This window comes from Trachypithecus francoisi, unplaced genomic scaffold, assembly GCF_009764315.1.
Source record: "Trachypithecus francoisi isolate TF-2019V2 unplaced genomic scaffold, Tfra_2.0 Lachesis_group8, whole genome shotgun sequence".
In the NCBI taxonomy this organism is placed as follows: Eukaryota; Metazoa; Chordata; class Mammalia; order Primates; family Cercopithecidae; genus Trachypithecus; species Trachypithecus francoisi.
In genome coordinates, this window is record NW_022681473.1 from 52,887,236 (window position 1) to 52,911,734 (window position 24,499).

General features: G+C 38.4%; 1 protein-coding gene across 7 annotated transcripts in view; it reads right to left on the bottom strand.

The window, feature by feature from the left end:
* Window positions 1-24,499, bottom strand: part of LOC117080870 (F-actin-monooxygenase MICAL2) — a 253,136-nt gene that overhangs the window by 30,608 nt on the left and 198,029 nt on the right. For all 7 annotated transcript variants that reach the window (XM_033206238.1, XM_033206236.1, XM_033206235.1 and 4 more), the window contains 2 exons: window positions 6,576-6,691; window positions 2,301-2,393 (listed from right to left, as the gene is read on the bottom strand). In XM_033206238.1, coding sequence (XP_033062129.1) covers window positions 2,301-2,393; window positions 6,576-6,691 — 209 coding nt within the window. The remainder of the gene's footprint in view (window positions 1-2,300; window positions 2,394-6,575; window positions 6,692-24,499) is intronic.

The following is a 24,499-nucleotide window of genomic DNA, read 5'->3' on the forward strand; positions in this document are numbered from 1 at the left end:
TTAGGGAAAAGCCATTCCTATATAAATTTTGTTCATCCCCATCCATTTTCTCTGCTTTCAAATACCATGCTGTCAAAAGGCATATCCCTTGGCAGAACGGACTTTGCACCTGGCAGAACAGGTATATTCAAGGAACTGTCAGTTGTTTGGGCAGGCAGAATGCCTGTGTTCCTTCTCTGTTTTACTTTACTCTGTCTCACTCCCTTCTTCCTTAACCCCACATCTTTCTAAATCTCCCCTGGAATCACAAGTACAGCAGCCAAGACCCCTCCAACCCCGGAAAGAGACCCAAGCAGGGAGGGGTGGGGCCTGTGCAACCACCTGGCTCTTCTTGTCCCAGCTATGAGTGCTTAAGTCCCAACATAATATCTGAAATAGATGGAAAGTCTACTTAAAACTATTTGTAATTTCATGCCCTCTTCCTGTCTCTCCCTTAAAGACAATTGCATCTTTATAAATCCATCTCTTGCCGGCATGCTGTAGAATTGCTAAAGAAAGGAAGCACCTAAATGGCTTTATTAATGGTCACTGTGCAGTTACAGCTATCCAGTTCTTAGAGACTAAATTGTGTCCCGTCCGAAAGACATATGTTTGTCACATCCCCAGTGTGACTATATTTGGAGATAAGGCCTTTAAGGAGGTAATCAAGGTGAAATGAAGTCATAGGGCTGGGGCCCTAATCCAACACAGCTGATGTCCTTACAAGAGGAAAAGACACCAGAGATATTTTTCTCTGCTCATGTGAACTCACAGAAAGACCATGTGAGGACATGTGAAGAAAGCAGCTGTCTACAAGCCAGGAAGAGAGGCCCTACCAGGTGTTAAACCTGCCAGCACCTTGATCTTGGACTTCTCGGCTCCAGAACGTGAGGAAAATGAGTTTCTATTGTTTAAGCCACACGGTCCGTGGTACTTTGTTATGGCAGCCCAAGCAGATGAATACAGTGGTCATTCTTTAGAAACTAAGCATGAGGCTGGACATGGTGGCTCACACCAGTAATCTCAGCATTTTGGGAAGCTGAAGTGGGAGGATCACTTGAGCTCAGGAGTTCGAGACCAGCCTGGCCAACATGGTGAAAACCCGTCTCTACTAAAAATACAAAAATTAGCTGGGCACAGTGGTAGGCATCTGTAATCCCAGCTACTTGGGAGTATGAGGCAAGAGAATCACTTGAACCCAGGAGGCAGAGGTTGCAGTGAGCTGAGATCACACCACTGCACTCCAGCCTGGGCAACAGAGCAAGACTCTGTCTCAAAAAATAAAACAAAAAACAACTAAGGATGAAAGTCTCAGAGATTCAAAAGGGCTGCTATGGGTGCCAGCAGGACTCAAAAGGCCATTGTAATTCCTCTCTTATCATAACTTTCTGTGATGAAAATACAAGGAAGAGGCATTGCCTAGTTTGCCAATCAATATCATAAGACTTGTCTTGTTCTTGGAAGGAAAAGTTGCAGTGTTTCAATGAAACCTGTTTTAGAGGTTGCAAGTGGACAGAAGTGACTTTTCCCCATTCGCTAGGTGAAAGAGGTGACTCCCAAGCCAGCCACCGGGAAGGGGAAAGGAGGGTGGATTGAATGACATCACTCTGGTCAGAAATAGTGTGTAGGATTATTGGCCAGATAAAGGGATTAAATGGAGAAAGGGATGTGAGGGTATAATGGATTAACATGAGTGGTCATTCTAAGTCTGTGTATCCTAAAACCCAACCCTTGTTCAAGACTAGGCTTGGGTTCCTCAGAGAGATGGAGGATGCCTTGACTTTCTGCTTCATTTTGCCTGTCTGTGATGGAGTTGTGGCTGAGCAACTTGGGCGGAAGTGTTCAAAGTGAGCAATCAGGCCAGGAAATCTGTACTGGAATGCTAGATACTTATGATTTCAACTAATCTTGAAATGGAGACAGCCCTTAATAGCTGCCAGTTTAGTAAAGACACTGTCAGGGAGTTGGTGGAAGGTTTGTGTCCTCACAGAGGACAAAACTAAGGTCACTGCTATGTGGCTGTCAGGGATGACTCCCAAGGCCATGCGTTGGCTCTTGTTCCAGCCTCACATGTCTGCAGATGGAGGGGTGGCTGAGAATAGGCTGGATTAACATGGGGGCTCTCCAGGACCCAGAGTCTTACCGAAACTAAGCCAGAGCCTCTTTAAAACAGCCACAAATCTGGTCCCTCAGAGAACAAGACTGACCTTTCTCCAGCCTGCTTTCCCTAATACAATGCAGACTCTCAAACCTCTTTCCCATCCAGAGTCCCAGGATCCTGGACCCAAGCCCACTCACTCATCTCCAGTTTATTTACTGACCTGAGCCTTATAGAGCCTTTTCAATTCTTCTTGCTTAACCATCTGCTTCATTGCTTTTTCTAGCTTCTTTCTTCTTCTAAGTGTCTTTTTCTCCTATGAAAACCAATAGAAAAAAAGATTATGTCAGATAAAAATGGGTTTGAAATTTACAATGTATCATTATAGGCTTCTGCCCTCTCCAACTAATGATTCCTAGCCACTGCTTACCTTCTAAAATAATGACATCTGGTAGAACTCTATGCAATGATAGAAATAACCTATAGCTGTGCTGTCTAAAATACAGAAGCGACTAGCCCCATGTGGCTAGTGGACACTTGAAGTGAGCGTGGATTAGAAATTGAATTTTAAATTTTATTCCATTTTAATGAATTTAAATGTAAATTTAAGTAGCCACATGTTGCTAGTAGGTTCTGGACTGGGAAGCTGCTATGTGTGTATTGGGAGGGAGTCTATGTGCAGGTCTGTAGCTGGGAATTGCTATAATAGAATACTGTCTGGGTTCAGCTGAAAGAAGGAATGATACAAGAATTATACTTTACAGGGGTGCTACAATATGGCCTAGGGATGAGGGGCTTGGGAGAGAGAGACAGGCAGGCAAGCAGACAGATATACACACACATGCTCTCTCTCACTACATGAAAACCAGTTAACAACTTTAAATAGTGCTTAGGTTGAGTCTACAGTGGCTAATTAAACCTGGAAATGGAGAAATGTATCATTCCAATGCAAGTGTTTTTTGGCTTGAGGGAAGCATGATATTGCTTCTCTTCCCTACCTCTCTTTGTTTATACAATTATAGCATTACTGTCACCGGGTTGTGTGTGTACCTGTGCTTGTTAAAACTTTTTTTTTTTTAATTGATGCATATAAAGTAGAAGTCTAGAGCTTGACAGTGTCACTTCCAGGTTTTAGACAAAAGAGAAAAGAGAAGTGATGGTGTGGCTAATTCCACATACTGGAAAGTTCAGGAGACACTTCTGATGGGAGAAATAGCAGAGACTAATAGTTGAGCACTGGGACCACAAGACAGGCAAAGCTGGCATCCAATCCCAACTGAGATGTGTGAGCTTCAGAATGTCACACAACATTCTGAACTTCAGTGCCCTCTTTAGAGTCATGAGAAGAATTTAGTGCCTACTTTGTAGGGATATACTAAGGACTAAATGAAATAACAAGGCTAAGCCTTTTGTAGACTACCTGAAAGAGACATGGGATGAACACTCAGTAAATACTAAGAGCATGATTTTTATTATTATTAGCACACCTATATTATTATATTTTAAATTAGCATGATTATCACTTTTTACTAAAATCTATTATGATTTTTGTGTGTAGGAGTATATATTATACATACACACACAGACATTCTGTATCTACAAAATAAATGTTCAAATTGCACTATTTTTACTCTGTGTAACTTCTCTGAGCATACACATCAACTTTCCGTATACTAGGATGAGGATTAGAGCATGCTAGACATTTCTTTTTAATGCTGGAAGAAATAACTATGAAATTTAAAAATTGTTGTAGCTAGCTTGGTGCCTACAGGCTATTTTTCTGGAATTCTCCTTAGGACCTGAAATCCTAAAGATCTTCATCCTTGGAAGAAAATTTTACTCTCAGAACTCAAACTATTCCATATCATATCATCCCTGTTTACAGGAGGTGACTACCAGATTAAATGTCAATCACTCTGAATGGGGATTCCAGACCTTTTGCACGGGGGATTCTTCATGGGGCAGCTAGGATCTTTCTGGAAAGGCTCTAGAGGAGAGGTGGTGGGGATCAATGGTAACTGTCATCCAGAGATTGTCTAACTTAGTCTATATGGAGTCAGTTCATTTATTAGCAAGTGCTCCTTGAGCTTCCATTATACTAACCTATGTAATAAATCCTCACATTTACTAAATGCTATATGTCAGACACTGTACTAATTATTTCACATGCATCATCCCATTTATTCCTCAAATTGCACTTACTTTACAGGTAAGGAAATAAAAACTCAAAGAGGAAATTAACTTATACAAGATGATGCAATTATTAATAGGCAGAGCCAGGAGTTAGGCACAGGTAGCCTGAATCTAGTATCCACATTTCATTAAGTCTATACTGCCTTTCCTTATGCCACATGCCATTTAGACACAACAAGGACCTACTCTATAGTGGGACTATAGAAAAGAAATGCCAATGCCTCCCCTAAATGAAGACCACTGAATGCAGTTCCCAGGCGAAAGGTGGGGGGAATTGCCTCAACAGCATCATGTGGTCTTAGTGCTTCCCAGCAGCAAAGCTATCAAACTCTGACTGTTTTATCAAGAGTCAGCAAAACAGAACCTAGAGGAGGAAAGTCATTTATTGCCTTTTATTAAAAAGTTGCTGATACAGAAAAGAAGGATGCTTCATTAATAAACACTCACATAGTCTTACATATACAAGGCATGGTTCTTATATCCTCACTGATGGTGATGATGCACAGAGGGAAAGAAGCGAAGGGCGATGGAAGAAAAGAAGCAGCAACCTGGCAGAATCAAAGACAAGCTGCTGTGTCTCTTCCTGCCTTAGTCTCTTAGATCTGGATGGTGGTGTGGGAGGAAAGGCAGTGGGGAACAAGGGTCAAGCAAAGGGAAGGGGCCGAGAGGACACATTCTACCTCCAGTTTCCTGTGCAAAGGTTCATTTGAGCTGTCATGGGCTCTGTGCCACCTGACTGGGGACACACCTGTATGGGACAGAAGAGACAAAGAAACCAGAGGACGAAAACCTCCTCTCATTCCTTCAGTGTGAGCCCTCGAGAGGTTGGAAAAAAGAAATCTTCTTGCCAGCTTCCCTTCATGTAAGAGTAGGCCAGGTCAGAAGCCAGGTGAAGCAGGCATGCTTTACCACCTGGCAAGCTGACGTGATGGCGGGCTCTGTTCTGGGCCAGCAGGATGATAAGGAGCTATTTGTGAGACTGGTCCTAGATACCACAGTCTTGCTATTTCAATATGTTTGGGCCATTCTATTCTTTTATTCTCCATGAGTGTCAAGATGGCTGGGGCTGGGATCTCTGCCTAATTGGAATATAGAAGTAACTCAGGGTCATTCAAGGGGATGAGAGGGGCAGTAAGAAAACCACAGAAATCAACACAACACACACATAATTCATTTGTGTTGAATACTGAATTAATTAGGGACACCATTGTTAGAAATGAGAAATTCATACATCTTTCTCTCTCAACTCTCTCTCTGTCTGTCTGTCTTCTCCCTCCCTCTCTCTTCCCCTCTCCTCCCCTTTCCCCCTACACATCCCAGATCCCTCCTGCCTTGCTTCAAACTGGGCCATGTGGAGTTGGAACCCCAGAGTGACTTGAGATGATGCCAAAGCTCCTAATGCCAGATATGGAAAAGTTGAGAGTAAGTAAATACATTTGGTTCTCCTCCTCCCTCCCCAGATCCTCACTACTCCAAAAAATAAACACTGCCAGAGCAGTGAACTACTTCTCTTTCTACCCGGGAAGCATTTTGGGTCCAACCACTCAGTAACCCCTGCCCCCACCTGCCCCACCAAGTACTCTACTGTCTCAGTGAAAATGCTCCAGCTTCAGTGGATAAAGAAAATAATGGTGGGCTTTGGTTATGGGACGTCTGTCTCTGTGTATGTGACATACAGACACATTTACAGACATATACAATGTCTGTGTTTTTTAATCTACAGATATGAGAGTTGTTTAGAGTTCTCCAAAAACATTAATGTTCATTGAGAAAAGAAGTCAATCGTCTCCCCAGCTGGCACGGGGCTTGTCCCTTCCACAGCAGGGATCCTTGGAGTATCCATGTCTAGATGAAACTGCATGGTTCATTTCATATTTCTGATTAGAATAAACATAACATTTTCCATGCAATCTGCCTCTAGTGCTTCTTAAATGAAGCTGTGCTTCCCCCAGGGAAATATGCATCTGCTTGTTGTAATGTTTTCGATGGTTTGCTTGTTGGACCACATATTAAACCCACTTTAAGAGCTGCCGTCACCAAATGGTTTCAAGTAAATATGTCTTTTTTTTTTTTTTTCTCCAATTTGGGTCTGAGAAAGGCAAACTTCTACAAGCTTTTTTTTTTTTTTTTTTTAAAGAAGATAATTCTTTGGGTGTTCAAGGTAAAGAAAGCACCCTGTCAGATGCAATGAAACATGATCCTGTTAACGAAACCACTGCAGCTGAAGCCCACATTGGTTCTGAAATCTGGATGGTAAGCAGTCCCCACCAGCCAAGGCCCTCTTTGGCTGGTCAAGTGTTGTTACCTTTGACTGCAAGGAAAGCTGGGGATCAAATTCTTCATCTGCAGAGGAGGAGGAGGTTGAAGAGGCAGAAGAGGAAGCCTCTGTTACCTGTGCTCTGAGGGGAAAGCTCTTGGAGTCTGAAATGGGAACAGAAAAACTCAATGAACTGCTAGCTTCATTTCCTGCTTTATGAACCAAAGCTGCTGCTTCCTCCTCCCCCCTTACTCTCATTCCCTTCCTCCCTGCCCTCCCCTCACTGCACCTGCCGTGAGCATGAGGCAACAGTACCTAAGGGCAACTGAAAATTTGGCCCTCCGCATTAATTACATTTCTGGGTCCCTGCCAAGAGCTTGCAGCTCTCTTTTCACATTAAAAAAAAAAAAAAAAAAGCCAAGGTATTATGCAGAAATCAATTAATTCCTTAAACACCATTTATATGGTGTGTTGCTCAGAATGCATTCAGAGATAAAATCTATTATTAAAATGCATGTCTGAAGTTAGTTGAGTTACCTAAATGCTTGTGTAAGGTTCGTTCTGCAGAGTAATTGAATGCAAAAAAGTTGGAGCCAGCTCTTAAACAAACCGCCCTTCTGCGGCTCACAGCATCTGGCACCCATTTTTACTACATGACATCTGCTCAGTGTAAAAGAGCTGGCGTCAGAATGTCTGGTCATAGAAAAAAAAAATCCCAAATGTAATCAGAAGCAAAAGGACTCTAAGCCTAAGGTTTTATCACATAGTCTCATGCAACATAAATATTTCATTAATTATGGCCAAACAAATGCCATTTTTATTTTCCCAACTTGCAGATATTATCACATCATCGAAGTGGTGATTCAAATGCCAGGAAAGGCAGTTTCAGATAGGGATGGCTCAACAATACAGGGCCCAAGGGAGAGCTGAAGTCGAGGAGATATGCCAACCTCTGAACAAGAGGTAAATGGTTAGAGGCAGCAAAGTGCCCAGGTTAACTAGAATCACTCTGTGATGCGGCCAGAGACCATGTGTGATAAGGTGTTCCAGGTGCCACAGGAGGCTTTTATTCTTCTCAGCAAGAACATCTGCCCCTACACATCAACATGATGCAGAGTTGATGAGTAATAGCTGGATTAACTCACTCCGATCACTGAATATCAGGACCAGCTAGGACTCCACGATAGGAAATTGACTAATCTTTACTTTGCTGTGGCTGCTTATGTCTGAATAGAAATAGGTGTTGGGTCGGAGGAAAGGAGAAGCACCTCCAAGTCAACTAACATTCTCTCCAGCCTGTCTTTTCCTCCCTAAAATTTTCAACTATTCACCCTAGTGAGAGAGGCCAAGTTTGACAAAATAAGGGTATTTTAGCCTACAGGAGCACATTTACATATGTTGTTATTCAAAGCAAAAGAGTGCAAAACATCTATATAATAATATAATCTCTCTGGGGAGGGGGTTTGCTGTTTTCTAGTTTAATTTGCCAGATGGAAAGCTCAGGTAAAGATAGAATCAGAGAGCAGTATAATATGAGAGGAAGCATTGCTATTGATGAGCTGAGATTGTTTCCCAATTCTAGCCACTAAATGACCACTGAGTAATTTAGTCACTGAGTGTTCACTTCTTAGCGTATGACCTTGAGGAAATAATTTTACCTCTTTGAGTTTCTCAGGATCATGATTTCTAACTTGCAGAATTGTTGTGGAAGGGTGAAGATAATCAGTGGAAAGTGCCTAGCACAATGCCTGGTATATTAGCAGTGCCAAAGTAAATGTTCTTATTGTTGGCAGCAGCAAGAGCAGCAGGAACCACTTGATCATCATCACTGATCTAACATAACAATACTGCAACATTAGAAAACTGCCTAGTTATCCTTTGTTTATGGAAGAAATATAAACCTAAAGTTGAAACTTCTTCTAACTTTCAAAAAACAAATATTTCCATTGAAATTTCTTTTTGAAATTGAGGAGAATATGCTTCCAAAGATAATGCATTTCTTAAACTTCTGGCAAGAAAGAAGTTATATAGTTGCCACTGAGTCTTTTTCTTGTTACCCTCTCCATCACAGAACCAAACATTCTAGTACTTTTTTGTTTTTCCTTTTTTGAGACAGAGTCTTACTGCAACCTCCACCTCCCAGGTTCAAGTGATTCTCATGCCTCAGCCTCCTGAGCAGCTGGGATTACAGGCGCCCACCAACATGCCCAGCTAATTTTTGTATTTTTAGTAGAGATGAGGTTTCGCCATGTTGGCCAGGCTGGTTTCGAACTCCTGATTTCAGTAATCCACTTGCCTTGGCCTCCCAAAGTGCTGGGATTATAGCTGTTAGCCACTGCACCTGGCCTAGTACACTTTTCATTTGTAAAATCTTAAAGACTTTGCAGCATTGTTCCATTCTGGCTGTGTTAGAATGACTGATTCTGGAATTCATCTCCCAACACAAAGCACTGAAAATTAAGACAAAATACATGAAGCATCTATTTTCAGGCATGGGACAACTGTGCAGTGCAGTGCAGAACTGTGATAAAGGCAAGAACAGAAGCAAATGAGGAAAGTCCTACAATCACAGTAGCTTTCTGCTTAGAGGGTCTTTCCAGAACACAGTACAGGTAAGAAGAAGCTAAATAAAATATAACAGATTCATTGAGTTGAAAAGACAGATGAGAGTTTGGGCAGGCTGAAACAGCTGGAATATGTGGGACAGAGTATTGGAGAAGAGGGAGCTATATAAAGAAGAAATTTGCACCTAAGCATAGAAATCCCCTCGAGTCTATTGCTTATAATAAACTATAGATACACAGAGAGAAACTCTATGAGGTTAGGCAAATAGTTGCTGGGAAGTTGTAGGCTAAACAATCTTGAAAGCTTTTACAGGACTGGGAGATGTTCAAGTTCTTCCTAGCCAGGGTAGAACAAAAATTTGAGGCATTGATAGAGACCACAGAAAAATTACAGGGAATGAATTAGCCCTAGAGTAAAGGTTATTATAGATTCACCTGAACAAAGCGTAAAAGCAAGTCTTGAAAGGAAAACAAATCATCTGCAAGTTACCCTACTGCCTGCCAAATATTCTTTATTGCCTATTTAATTCCTTAATTAAAGAAAATATAGACATGCTACAATGTAACATTCAAAGTCTGGCAGCTGGTAAACAATTACTAGATATGTAAAACAGCAGGACAAGTCTGATAATCAAGAGAAAAATTCGTCAATAAAAGCAGACCCAGAAATGACTGATACGATGGAAATAGCAGACGAGAATTTTGAAATAGCTATCATAAATATGCTCAAGAACTCCACCAAAAAAACTATTATAATAAATCAGTAAAGTTGCAGTATACAAAATTAACATAGGAAAATTAGGAGCATTTCTATACACTAACAACAAACTATCTGAAAAATAATGAAAAAAATCTCATTTATAATAACTTCAAAAAAAACCCACCTAGGAATAAATTTAACCAAGGAGGTAAAAGACCTATACATTGAAAATCATAAAACATTAATAAAAGAAATTGAAGAAGACACAAAGAAATCAAAAGATATCTCATGTTCATGGATGGAAACAATTACTGTCAACATTTTCACTAAATATATACAGTTGAAGCATTGCAACTAAAAAGATATTGTCAGATTGGATTTTAAAAAAGCAAGAACCTGCTATATATTGTCAATAACAAATTCGTTTTAAATATAAAGAGAAATTAAAGTAAAAATTTAGAAAAACTAGAGTGTGATAACTCAATAAGAAAGATCATGTGACTGTATCACAGTAACTTGGGGACCAGGAATATTAATAAAGATAAAGAGGGACATTCCATAATAAAAGGTAAACCTATTAAGAAAATGAAACAATTTTAAAGATGTGTGCACTTGATTAATTAAAGAAATAAAATATAGACATGCTTAATTAAATATTAATTAATTACAGAGCTCCAAAATACATGAAGCAAAAATGGACCAAACTGAAAAGAAAAATGGGCAATTCAAAAATTATAGCTAAGGGGTATTAACTCTTTTCTCTTGGAAATTGAAAGAATAAGTACACAAAAGTAAAAGTATGTTACTTGGATACACTATTAAACAACTTGACCTATTTCACATCATAGAACACTTCACCAAAGAGCAACAGATGATTTGAAAGGGCACAGGAAACATTTCCTAAGTTAGACTATATCCTGGGCTTTAAAACAATCTTGATGGGGGGGCGGAACAAGATGGCCGAATAGGAACAGCTCCAGTCTCCAACTCCCAGCGCGAGTGACACAGAAGACCGGTGATTTCTGCATTTTCAACTGAGGTACTGGGGTCATCTCACTAGGGAGTGCCGGACAATCGGTGCGGGTCAGCTGCTGCAGCCTGACCAGCGTGAGCTGAAGCAGGGCGAGGCATCGCCTCACCTGGAAGCGCAAGGGGGAAGGAAATCCGTTTTCCTAGCCAGGGGAACTGAGACACACACCACCTGGAAAATCGGGTAACTCCCACCCCAATACTGCGCTTTAAGGAAACAGGCACACCAGGAGAATATATCCCACACCTGACCGGGAGGGTCCCACGCCCACGGAGCCTCCCTCACTGCTAACACAGCAGTCTGCGGGGATCGATCCGCAAGGCAGCAGCGAGGCTGGGGGAGGGGCGCCCGCCATTGCCGAGGCTTAAGTAGGTAAACAAAGCAGCTGGGAAGCTCGAACTGGGTGGAGCTCACAGCAGCTCAAGGAAACCTGCCTGTCTCTGTAGACTCCACCTCTGGGGACAGCCCACAGCTGAGGTCCAATAGGGAAAGCAGCGGGGGCCGGTGCAGAGGCGAACGACTCTGTCTGACAGCTTTGGGGAGAGCCGTGGATCTCCCAACGCGGAGGTTGAGATCCGAGAACGGACAGACTGCCTGCTCAGGTGGGTCCCTGACCCCTGAGTAGCCTAGCTGGGAGACATCCCCCACTAGGGGCAGTCTGATACCCCACACCTCACAGGGTGGAGTCATCCCTGAGAGGAAACTTCCAAAGGAAGAATCAGACAGGTACACTCGCTGTTCAGCAATATTCTATCTTCGGCAACCTCTGCTGCTGATACCCAGGCAAACAGGGTCTGGAGTGGACCTCAAGCAATCTCCAACAGACCAACAGACAGTCCTTCTGACTGTCAGACAGAAAACTATCAAACAGGAAGGACACCTCTACCAAAACCCCATCAGTACGTCACCGTCATCAAAGACCAGAGACAGATAAAACCACAAAGATGGGGAAGAAGCAGGGCAGAAAAGCTGGAAATTCAAAAAATAAGAGCGCATCTCCCCCTGCAAAGGAGCGCAGCCCATCGCCAGCAACGGATCAAAGCTGGTCAGAGAATGACTTTGACGAGATGAGAGAAGTAGGCTTCAGCCCATCAAACTTCTCAGAGCTAAAGGAGGAATTACGTACCCAGCGCAAAGAAACTAAAAATCTTGAAAAAAGAGTGGAAGAATTGACAGCTAGACTAATTAATGCAGAGAAGATCATAAACGAAATGACAGAGATGAAAACCATGACACGAGAATACGTGACAAATGCACAAGCTTCAGTAACCGACTCGATCAACTGGAAGAAAGAGTATCAGCGATTGAGGATCAAATGAATGAAATGAAGCGAGAAGAGAAACCAAAAGAAAAAAGAAGAAAAAGAAATGAACAAAGCCTGCAAGAAGTATGGGATTATGTAAAAAGACCAAATCTACGTCTGATTGGGGTGCCTGAAAGTGAGGGGGAAAATGGAACCAAGTTGGAAAACACTCTTCAGGATATCATCCAGGAGAACTTCCCCAACCTAGTAGGGCAGGCCAACATTCAAATTCAGGAAATACAGAGAACGCCACAAAGATACTCCTCCAGAAGAGCAACTCCAAGACACATAATTGCCAGATTCACCAAAGTGGAAATGAAGGAAAAATCATAAGGGCAGCCAGAGAGAAAGGTCGGGTTACCCACAAAGGGAAGCCCATCAGACTAACAGCAGATCTCTCGGCAGAAACTCTACAAGCCAGAAGAGAGTGGGGGCCAATATTCAACGTTCTTAAAGAAAAGAATTTTCAACCCAGAATTTCATATCCAGCCAAACTAAGTTTCATAAGTGAAGGAGAAATAAAATCCTTTACAGATAAGCAAATGCTTAGAGATTTTGTCACCACCAGGCCTGCCTTACAAGAGACCCTGAAGGAAGCCCTAAACATGGAAAGGAACAACCGGTACCAGCCATTGCAAAAACATGCCAAAATGTAAAGACCATCGAGGCTAGGAAGAAACTGCATCAACTAACGAGCAAAATAACCAGTTAATATCATAATGGCAGGATCAAGTTCACACATAACAATATTAACCTTAAATGTCAATGGACTAAATGCTCCAATTAAAAGACACAGACTGGCAAACTGGATAAGAGTCAAGACCCATCAGTCTGCTGTATTCAGGAGACCCATCTCACATGCAGAGACATACATAGGCTCAAAATAAAGGGATGGAGGAAGATCTACCAAGCAAATGGAGAACAAAAAAAAGCAGGGGTTGCAATCCTAGTCTCTGATAAAACAGACTTTAAACCATCAAAGATCAAAAGAGACAAAGAAGGCCATTACATCATGGTAAAGGGATCAATTCAACAGGAAGAGCTAACTCTCCTAAATATCTATGCACCCAATACAGGAGCACCCAGATTCATAAAGCAAGTCCTTAGAGACCTACAAAGAGACTTAGACTCCCATACAATAATAATGGGAGATTTCAACACTCCACTGTCAACATTAGACAGATCAACGAGACAGAAAGTTAACAAGGATATCCAGGAATTGAACTCAACTCTGCACCAAGCGGACCTAATAGACATCTATAGAACTCTCCACCCCAAATCAACAGAATATACATTCTTCTCAGCACCACATCGCACTTATTCCAAAATTGACCACATAATTGGAAGTAAAGCACTCCTCAGCAAATGTACAAGAACAGAAATTATAACAAACTGTCTCTCAGACCACAGTGCAATCAAACTAGAACTCAGGACTAAGAAACTCAATCAAAACCGCTCAACTACATGGAAACTGAACAACCTGCTCCTGAATGACTACTGGGTACATAACGAAATGAAAGCAGAAATAAAGATGTTCTTTGAAACCAATGAGAACAAAGATACAACATACCAGAATCTCTGGGACACATTTAAAGCAGTGTGTAGAGGGAAATTTATAGCACTAAATGCCCACAAGAGAAAGCAGGAAAGATCTAAAATTGACACTCTAACATCACAATTAAAAGAACTAGAGAGGCAAGAGCAAACACATTCAAAAGCTAGCAGAAGGCAAGAAATAACTAAGATCAGAGCAGAACTGAAGGAGATAGAGTCACAAAAAACCCTCCAAAAAATCAATGAATCCAGGAGTTGGTTTTTTGAAAAGATCAACAAAATTGACAGACCGCTAGCAAGACTAATAAAGAAGAAAAGAGAGAGGAATCAAATAGACGCAATAAAAAATGATAAAGGGGATATCACCACCGACCCCACAGAAATACAAACAACCATCAGAGAATACTATAAATGCCTCTACGCAAATCAACTAGAAAATCTAGAAGAAATGGATAATTTCCTGGACACTTACACTCTCCCAAGACTGAACCAGGAAGAAGTTGAATCCCTGAATAGACCAATAACAGGCTCTGAAATTGAGGCAACAATTAATAGCCTACCCACGAAAAAAAGTCCAGGACCAGATGGATTCACAGCTGAATTCTACAAGAGGTACAAGGAGGAGCTGGTACCATTCCTTCTGAAACTATTCCAATCAATAGAAAAAGAGGGAATCCTCCCTAACTCATTTTATGAGGCCAACATCATCCTGATACCAAAGCCTGGCAGAGACACAACAAAAAAAGAGAATTTTAGACCAATATCCCTGATGAACATCGATGCAAAAATTCTCAATAAAATGCTGGCAAACCGGATTCAGCAGCACATCAAAAAGCTTATCCACCATGATCAAGTGGGCTTCATCCCTGGGATGCAAGGCTGGTTCAACATTTGCAAATCAATAAACGTAATCCAGCATATAAACAGAACCAAAGACAAGAACCACATGATTATCTCAATAGATGCAGAAAAGGCTTTTGACAAAATTCAACAGCCCTTCATGCTAAAAACGCTCAATAAATTCGGTATTGATGGAACGTACCTCAAAATAATAAGCTATTTACGACAAACCCACAGCTAATATCATACTGAATGGGCAAAAACTGGAAAAATTCCCTTTGAAAACTGGCACAAGACAGGGATGCCCTCTCTCACCACTGCTATTCAACATAGTGTTGGAAGTTCTGGCTAGGGCAATCAGGCAAGAGAAAGAAATCAAGGGTATCCAGTTAGGAAAAGAAGAAGTCAAATTGTCCCTGTTTGCAGATGACATGATTGTATATTTAGAAAACCCCATCGTCTCAGCCCAAAATCTCCTTAAGCTGATAAGCAACTTCAGCAAAGTCTCAGGATACAAAATTAATGTGCAAAAATCCCAAGCATTCTTATACACCAGTAACAGACAAGCAGAGAGCCAAATCAGGAATCAACTTCCATTCACAATTGCTTCAAAGAGAATAAAATACCTAGGAATCCAGCTTACAAGAGATGTAAAGGACCTCTTCAAGGAGAACTACAAACCACTGCTCAGTGAAATCAAAGAGGACACAAACAAATGGAAGAACATACCATGCTCATGGATAGGAAGAATCAATATCGTGAAAATGGCCATACTGCCCAAGGTTATTTATAGATTCAATCCCATCCCCATCAAGCTACCAATGACTTTCTTCACAGAATTGGAAAAAACTGCTTTAAAGTTCATATGGAACCAAAAAAGAGCCCGCATTGCCAAGACAATCCTAGGTCAAAAGGACAAAGCTGGAGGCGTCACGCTACCTGACTTCAAACTATACTACAAGGCTACAGTAACCAAAACAGCATGGTACTGGTACCACAACAGAGAAATAGACCAATGGAACAGAACAGAGTCCTCAGAAATAATACCACACATCTACAGCCATCTGATCTTTGACAAACCTGACAAAAACAAGAAATGGGGAAAGGATTCCCTATTTAATAAATGGTGCTGGGAAAATTGGCTAGCCATAAGTAGAAAGCTGAAACTGGATCCTTTCCTTACCCCTTATACGAAAATTAATTCAAGATGGATTAGAGACTTAAATGTTAGACCTAATACCATAAAAACCCTAGAAGAAAATCTAGGTAGTACCATTCAGGACATAGGCATGGGCAAGGACTTCATGTCTAAAACACCAAAAACGATGGCAACAAAAGCCAAAATTGACAAATGGGATCTAATTAAACTAAAGAGCTTTTGCACAGCAAAAGAAACTACCATCAGAGTGAACAGGCAACCTACAGAATGGGAGAAAATTTTTGCAACCTACTCATCTGACAAAGGGCTAATATCCAGAATCTACAAAGAAATCAAACAGATATACAAGAAAAAACAAACAACCCCATCAAAAAGTGGGGAAAGGATATGAACAGACATTTCTCAAAAGAAGACATCCATACAGCCAACAGACACATGAAAAAATGCTCGTCATCACTCGCCATCAGAGAAATGCAAATCAAAACCACAATGAGATACCATCTCACACCAGTTAGAATGGCAATCATTAAGAAGTCAGGAAACAATAGATGTTGGAGAGGATGTGGAGAAATAGGAACACTTTTACACTGTTGGTGGGATTGTAAACTAGTTCAACCATTATGGAAAACAGTATGGCGATTCCTCAAGGATCTAGAACTAGATGTACCATATGACCCAGCCATCCCACTACTGGGTATATACCCAAAGGATTATAAATTACTCTACTACAAAGACACATGCACACGTATGTTTATTGCGGCACTATTCACAATAGCAAAGACTTGGAATCAACCCAAATGTCCATCTGTGACAGACTGGATTAAGAAAATGTGGCATATATACACCATGGAATACTATGCAGCCATCAAAAAGGATGAGTTTGCGTCCTTTGTAGGGACATGGATGCAGCTGGAAACCATCATTCTTAGCAAACTATCACAAGAAGAGAAAACCAAACACCGCATGTTCTCACTCATAGGTGGGAACTGAACAATGAGATCACTTGGACTCGGGAAGGGGAACATCACACACTGGGGCCTATCATGGGGAGGGGGGAGGAGGGAGGGATTGCATTGGGGAGTTATACATGATATAAACGTTATGCACATGTACCCTAGAACTTAAAGTATAATAAAAAATAAAAAATAAATAAAAAAAAAATAAATAAAATAAAATAAAAAATAAAATAAAACAATCTTGATAAAGTTCTAAGGAGATTGAAATAATAAAAACCATGTTATCTGACCACAAGACAATTAAAGTAGAAATTAGAAATTAATAACTGAAAGATACTCTAGAATATCCACAAAATATTTGAGAATTAAATAACACACTTCTAAATAACCCATAGGTCAAAAAAAGAAATCACAAATAAAATTAAAACAATGTATTTTTGAGACAGAGTCTCACTCTGTCACCCAGACTACAAAGAAAATTAAGAACAACTTGAACAGAATGAAAACACAACATATTAGAATTTGTAGGATTCAGCTAAAGCAGTGCCCAGAGGCAAATGCATTGCTTTACATTGTTTATATTAGAACAGAAGAAAGGTTTAAAATCAATGATTTAAGCATACTGTAAGAAGCTAACAAATATGAATCAATTTCAAAGAAGTAAAAATAAGACTGACAATTGACTTTGAAGAGAAACAACGGAAGCTACGAACAATGGCATGTATCATCAAATGATGAAAGACAATGCCTACTGTCAACTTGCAGTCCATATTCTAAAGAAATATCCTTTAAAAACAAAGGCAAAAGTGAAATGTTTTCAAACAAAACCTGGCAGAATTATCCTCAGCATACTTACACTTAAAGGAATGCCACGGGGAGTTCTCCAAGCAGAAGAAAACCAATCTAAGATGAAAGTATAGTGATGCAGAAAAAGATGAAGAACCAGTAAAACAGAAAATGTGCATGAATCCATGCACATTCAGGACTGTTTCAAACCATAATCATAATGTCTATGGGTTTAAAAGATGTATTGAATTAAAATATATGACAGCAATCACACAAAAGTTGAAAGAAGGTAAACGGAGTTTAAAGTTTCCTAAAGTCTTAGGTTATCCAGAAGGAGATAAGAGAATTAATTTAATATAGATTCATTTTAGTTATCAATTAACATTATAGTCTCTTGGGTAACCGCCAAAATAATAATGAACAAAGTTTACATAATTACAGGCACTATATACTATGTATTACATAAATAATAAAGAGAAGAAATTGAATTTTAAAATTCCAGATTAGTTAAAAATAAAGCAAGAAAAGAGAAAAAATGAACAAGTCAGATGAGACAAATGAAAAACAAACAGTAAACTGATAGATTTAAACCCAAATATATCAGTAATTATGTTAACTGTAAGTAGACTAAATACTCACAATAAAAGACAGAGACCATCAAATTGCATTTTCAAAAACCCAAACTATAGGTTGCTTATAAGACAGACACTTTAAATATAATAATACAGTAACATTAAGGTAAAAAGAAGGAAAAGGGATATCATGTGAAAAACCAAAAGGAAGTTTGTATAGCTATCCAAAAAAAAAAAAAAAAAAAAAAATCAGACCGAGACATTAAGGCCAGAAATATAACAAAAATAAGGGACATTTAATGATTATCAAAGCATCAATTCAAAAGTATACTATAACAATCATAGATGTGTACATACCTAACAGCATAGCCTCAAACTATATAAAGCAAAAACTTACTGAACCAAAAAGAGAAACAGTCAAACCCCTCAACCATTGTTAGCTATTTTAAACAAAGCTCTCTTAGCAAGTGACAAAAAAACCAGACAAAAGAAAAAAATCAGTAAGGATATAGAAGATATGACTAAACACTATTAATAAATTTGACCTAATTGATAAGCAAATACAGAATATCACATCCAATAACTAGAGAATATATATTAATATCTATGTACATATTCACACATATATATTATTTGAAGTACACAAGAAACATTTATTAAATTAATGATATGTCAAGCTATAAAGCAAGTATCAACAAATCTCAAAGGACTTAAGTCACACACAGTATGTCTTTGGATAAAAGTGGAATTAAGCTAGAAATCAATACAATAATGTAGAAATTGTAGGGTCTCAGAAGCAGCTTTCTCTGACCTCCTGCCCTCCTGGCCTCTCATTCTCTCCCCGCTGCTAACCATAGAAACTAGACTCCCAGAACCCCTTTCCCTCAAAGCCAGACATAAAATCTAAAAATATTACTCTAACTTTCCACCCACATTTCTGTGTAAAAACTGGCCATAAAGAAATGATCTGACTTGCCTTGTTTGACTCTAGATCTTAAGACTCCTATTCCAGAGAAGATCCTGCCCCATACCCAAAATGAAGGAATGCTGTACAGAGAGGCCAAGAAGGATCTGAAGAGACAGGCCTTGCTGGGTTTCCGCAGTCTATTAGCATAAGATTTTACTCTTTTTGTCCAATTATATTTCTTCATGACTATCCATATTTTGTTGAACCTAAGCATAAAAATGAACAGTTTCCCTCTATCTTTGGGTCTGAATTCTGAAAACTCCCATGTCACATAAAACTATGATCAAATAAATTTGTATGCCTTTTCTCTTGTTAAACTGCCTTTTGTTGATTTTCAGCAGCCTTTCAGAGGGTGGGGGGAAGTTTTCTCTTGGACTTGACAAAATTAAGTAATATTTTTCTAAACATCCTTCTAAACAGAAGAAATATAAATAAGTTTAACTGATGATAAAAGTGTGTCATAACAGATTGACTGGGATGTGGTTAAAGTAGTAATTAGAGAGAAATTTAGAGCCTTACATAAAGCACACATCATGCAAAAAAAAGAAAAAAAGTTGAGAAATGTTCTAAGACCCATTTCAAGAAGCTAGAAAAAGAACCACAATTGAACCTAAAGAACGTAAAAGGAAGCAAATAATGAAGATAAGAACAGATTATGAAAGACAATAAAGATAAAGCAGAAATAAAATAGAAAATTAACAAAGTGAAAATTTGACTCTAAAAATACAAAATTGATTAAGAATTATTAAGAATAAAATGGGTAGAAACTAAAAATTACCAATATTAGGGATGAAAGTGCTATAGAGTATTATTAAAGGAAGTTATTACATAAACTATTATATAATAATAAATTTAAAAATTTAGGTTGAATAAATTCATTGAAAAACAAAATTTGCCAAAACAAACACAAGAAGAAATAGAAAATTTGATTAGTTCTCTATTAAAGGGATTAAATTTATAATTAAAAACCTTCCATAAAAACAGTTCTAGGTTATATGACTTCATTTGTTTCCAAGTGTTTAGTAAAAATGTCACCAATATTAAAATAAAAAGCTCTTCCAGAGAACAGAAAAAGGACACTCTCAAGCTGTGTTATAAGACTAGCATAAGCTTAATACTAAAACCTGATAAAGATATAAAGAAAAATTTGGCCAGGTGTGGTGCCTCACGCCTGTAATCCCAGCACCTTGGGAGGCCGAGGCAGGTGGGTCAGGCTGAGGCAGGTCAGAAGTTTGAGACCAGCCTGGCTAACATGGTGAAACGCTGTCTCTAAGAAAAATACAAAATTAGCCGGATGTGGTGGCATGCATCTGTAATCCCAGCTACTCTGAAGGCTAAGGCAGAAGAATCTCTTGACTCCCAGAGGCGGAGGTTGCAGTGAGTCAAGACCATGCCACTGCACTCTAGCCTGGGTAACAGAGCAATACTCTGTCTCAATAAATAAATAAATAAATAGAAAAATTTAAGCCAACATCATTTAAAAACACAGGTGTGAAACTCTGAAAAATAATTAGTAAATTCAACACAGTGATACATAAAAAGGTAGTACATTATGACCAAGCTGGGATTATTTCAGGGACACAATAATGATTTAACATTCAAAAACCTAGATAGTCCTAGCCAGAGCAGTTAGGCAAGAGAAAGAAATAGGTGGCATCCAAACTGGAAAAGAAGGAGTCAAATAATCCTTATTTGCAGATGACATGATTTTATATTTAGAAAAACTGAAAGACTCCACACAAAAACCCTATGAGAACTGATAAACTTAGTAAATTTGCAGGATACAAAATCAATATACAAAAATTAGTAGCATTTCTATACACTAAGAGCAATCAAGACTCTTTTCTGAAAAAGAAATCAAGAAAGCAATCCCATTTACAACAGCTGCAAACAAATAAAAAAACCACCTAGGAATAAATTTAACCAAAGAAGTGAAAGATCCCTACAAAAAACACTGTAAAACACTGATGAAAGAAATTGAAGAGGACATCCAAAACATGGAAAGAAGTTCCATCCTCATGAATTGGAAGAATATTGTTAAAATGTCTATACTACCCAAAGCCATCTACAGATTCAATGCAACCCCTGTCAAAATACCAATGACATTCTTCACAGAAATAGAAAAAAAAAAAATCCTAAAACTTGTACAGAACCACAAAAGACCCCAAATAGCTAAAGTATTCCTGAATAAAAAGAACAAAGCTGGAGGCATCATATTACTTGATTTCAAATTATATTACAAAGCTATAGTAACCAGAAGCATGATACTGGCCTAAAAACAGATACATAGACCGATGGAACAGAACAGAGAACCCAGAAATAAGTCCACACACTTACAGTCAACTCATTTTAACAAAGGTGCCAAGAACACACATTGGGGAATAGATAGTTTCTTCAATAAATAGTGCTGGGAAAACTCAATATTCATGTGCAGAAGAATGAAACTAGATCCTACCATTCACCATACACAAAAATAAACTCAAACTGAATTAAATACTTGAATTTAAGGCCTGAAACTATGAAGCTACCAGACAAAAACATTGGAGAAGTGCTATAGGACATTGGTCTGGGCAAAGATTTTTCTGGGAAAGACCTCAAAAGCACAGCAACAAAAGCAAAAATTGGCAATTGAGATTATATCAAGCAAAAGAGCCTATGTACAGCAAAGGAAACAATTAACAAAATGAAGAGACAACCTAGAGAATGAGAAAGAATGTTTGCAAACTATCCATCTGAAAAGGGATTCATAACCAGAATATATAAGAAACTCAAACAACTCAATACAAAAAAACAAAGAAAACAAAAAAACACAAATAATTCAAATAAAAAATGGGCAAAAGACCTGAATAGATATTTATTAAAAGAAGGCATACAAGTGGCCAACAAGTGTATGAAAAAATACTCAACATCACTAATCATCAGGGAAATGCAAATTCAAACCACAATAAGATATCATCTCACCCCAGTTAGAATGGCTATTATCAAAAAGACCAAAAAATCAAAAATGCTGGCAAGGATGTGGAGAAAGGGGAACTTTTACTTATACACTGTTGGTGGGAATGTAGAGTAGTAAAAGTATTATGAAAAAACAGTATGGCGGTTTCTCAAAAAACTAAAAACAGAACTACGATATGATCTAGTAGGCCCACTGCTGAGTATATAACCCAAAGAAAGGAAATCAGTATATTGAAGAGACATTTACATTCCCATGTTTATTGCAGCAGAATAGCCAAGATACAGCATCAACCTAAGTGTCCATCGATGGATGAATGAATAAAGAAAATGTGGCATATATATCTATACAATGGAATATTATTCAGCCATAAAAAATAAAATCTTGTCATTTGCATCAACATGGATGAAACTGAAGGTCATTATGTTAAGTGAAATAAACCAGGCACAGAAAGACAAATATCACATTTTATCACTTATACAGGAGCTAAAAATGACAAAGTGGATCTCATGGAGATAGAGAGTAGAATAGTGGTTACCAGGGAAGTGGAAGTGGGGCGGGAAAGCTAAAGAGAAGTTGGGTAATGGGTACAAAATACAATTAGTAGAAGAAATAAATTATAATATTTGATAGTACAATAGGAAAATTATAGTTAACAATGATTTATAGTAAATTTCAAAATAGTTAGAAGAATTGTAAGTTTCCTAAGACAAAGAAGAGATAAATGTTTGAAGTAATTGATATTTCAATTACTCTGATCTGATCATGACACATTACATGTATGCATCAAAATATCACATGTATCCCAAACACATATAAAACTATGATTTGTTGATTAAAAATACAAAAATGTTACATATAAAATTATGTCATTTAGCACATATTGACTAAAGTAACAAAAGCATATGATTATCCAACAGATGCAGAAAAAGCATTTGCTTACATTTATCATTACTCATGATTAAAACTCATAGGAAGCTAGGAATAGAAGGACATTTTATTGATCTAATAATGGACTGACAAAAGAAATCTGTAGCAAACATTATACTCAATGGTGAAATACAATCTCTTTCATACTGGAAAAAAGACAATGGTGTTCACTATCACCACTTCTATTCAGCACTGTATAGAAGGTCCTAGGCAGTGCAATAAGGCGAGAGAACGGAAAAAAAGGTATACAAACTGGACAGGAAAATGTCAAGCTGTCTTTATTGGCAGACAACATGATTATCTTGTTAAATTCTATTCAAAAGCTATTACAATAATAAGTGAGTTTAGTAAGGTCAATATAAAGTTAATTTGCTTCTACATATTAATAACAAACAATTTAAAAGCAAAATTAAGAAAGCAATTTTATTTACAATGGCAACAAAAAGACGAAATACTTAAAAGATACATTTAATATGTGTGAAAAATCCACACACTGAAAACTAAAAAAAAATTCTAAATTAAAGTGAAAGAAACCTAAATAAATTGAGATATATACCATTTTTATGGATTGAAAGACCAAACAGGTGTCAGTTTATCCCAAATTGATCTATAGATTACAAGCAAAATTCCAGTAGGCTTCTTTGGTAGAAATTGATAAACTAATTCTAAAATTTATATGAAAACACAAAAGACCTAGAACAGCCATATTAATTTTTAAGAAAAACAAAGTTGTAAGACTTTCCCTACCTGTTTTCAAGACTTATTCTAGCTGGGCATGGTGGCTTACACCTATAATCCCAGCACTTTGGGAAGCCAAGATAGGAGGATACTTGAGCTCAAGAGTTCAAGACTAGCCTGGACAACATAGTCAGACCTTGTCTCTATTTAAAAAAAAAAAAAAAAAAAGTTTTTAATTAGCCAGGCATGCTGGTGTGTGCCTGCAGTTCCAGCTACTCAGGAGGCTGAGGCAGAAGGATCACTTGAGCCCAGGAATTGGAGGCTGTAGTGAGCTATGATTAAGCCACTTCACTCCAGCTTGGGCAACAGAGAGAGGCTCTGTTTCAAAGACAAGACAAGAAAAAGAAAGGCTTACTCTAAAGCTGCAATAATCAAGAAAGTGTGCTTTTAGTGTAAGGATGATTATATAGATCAATGGAACAGATTAGAGAGTACAGAGATAGACCTACACACATATGGTCAATAGATTATATATAAAGGTGTCAAAGTAACTCAATGGGGAAAGAATAGTCTTTTCAACAAGTGGTACTGAAGCAATTAGATACATATGGGCAAACAACAACAACAACAAAAACCCATGACTTATATTCACTATAAAAAATTAACTAGAATTTTGCATTCGTTGCAATATAAAACATTATCTAGAGTCAGATTATGCTGAAGCCTAAAATCTAGAAACTATAAAAGTTTTGAGAGAAAACATATGAGGAATTCTTAGTGACTTCGAGTTTAGCAAAGATATCTTAACTATAACTCAAATTATAAAAGAAAAAATCAATAAATTTGACTTCATCGTAGTAAAAAGTTCTGCTCTTTGAAAGATAGTGTAATGAAAATGAAACAAGAATCCACTAACTAGGAGAAAATGTTGCAAACATATATCTGATACAGGATTTATATGCAGAACTCTTAAATCTCAA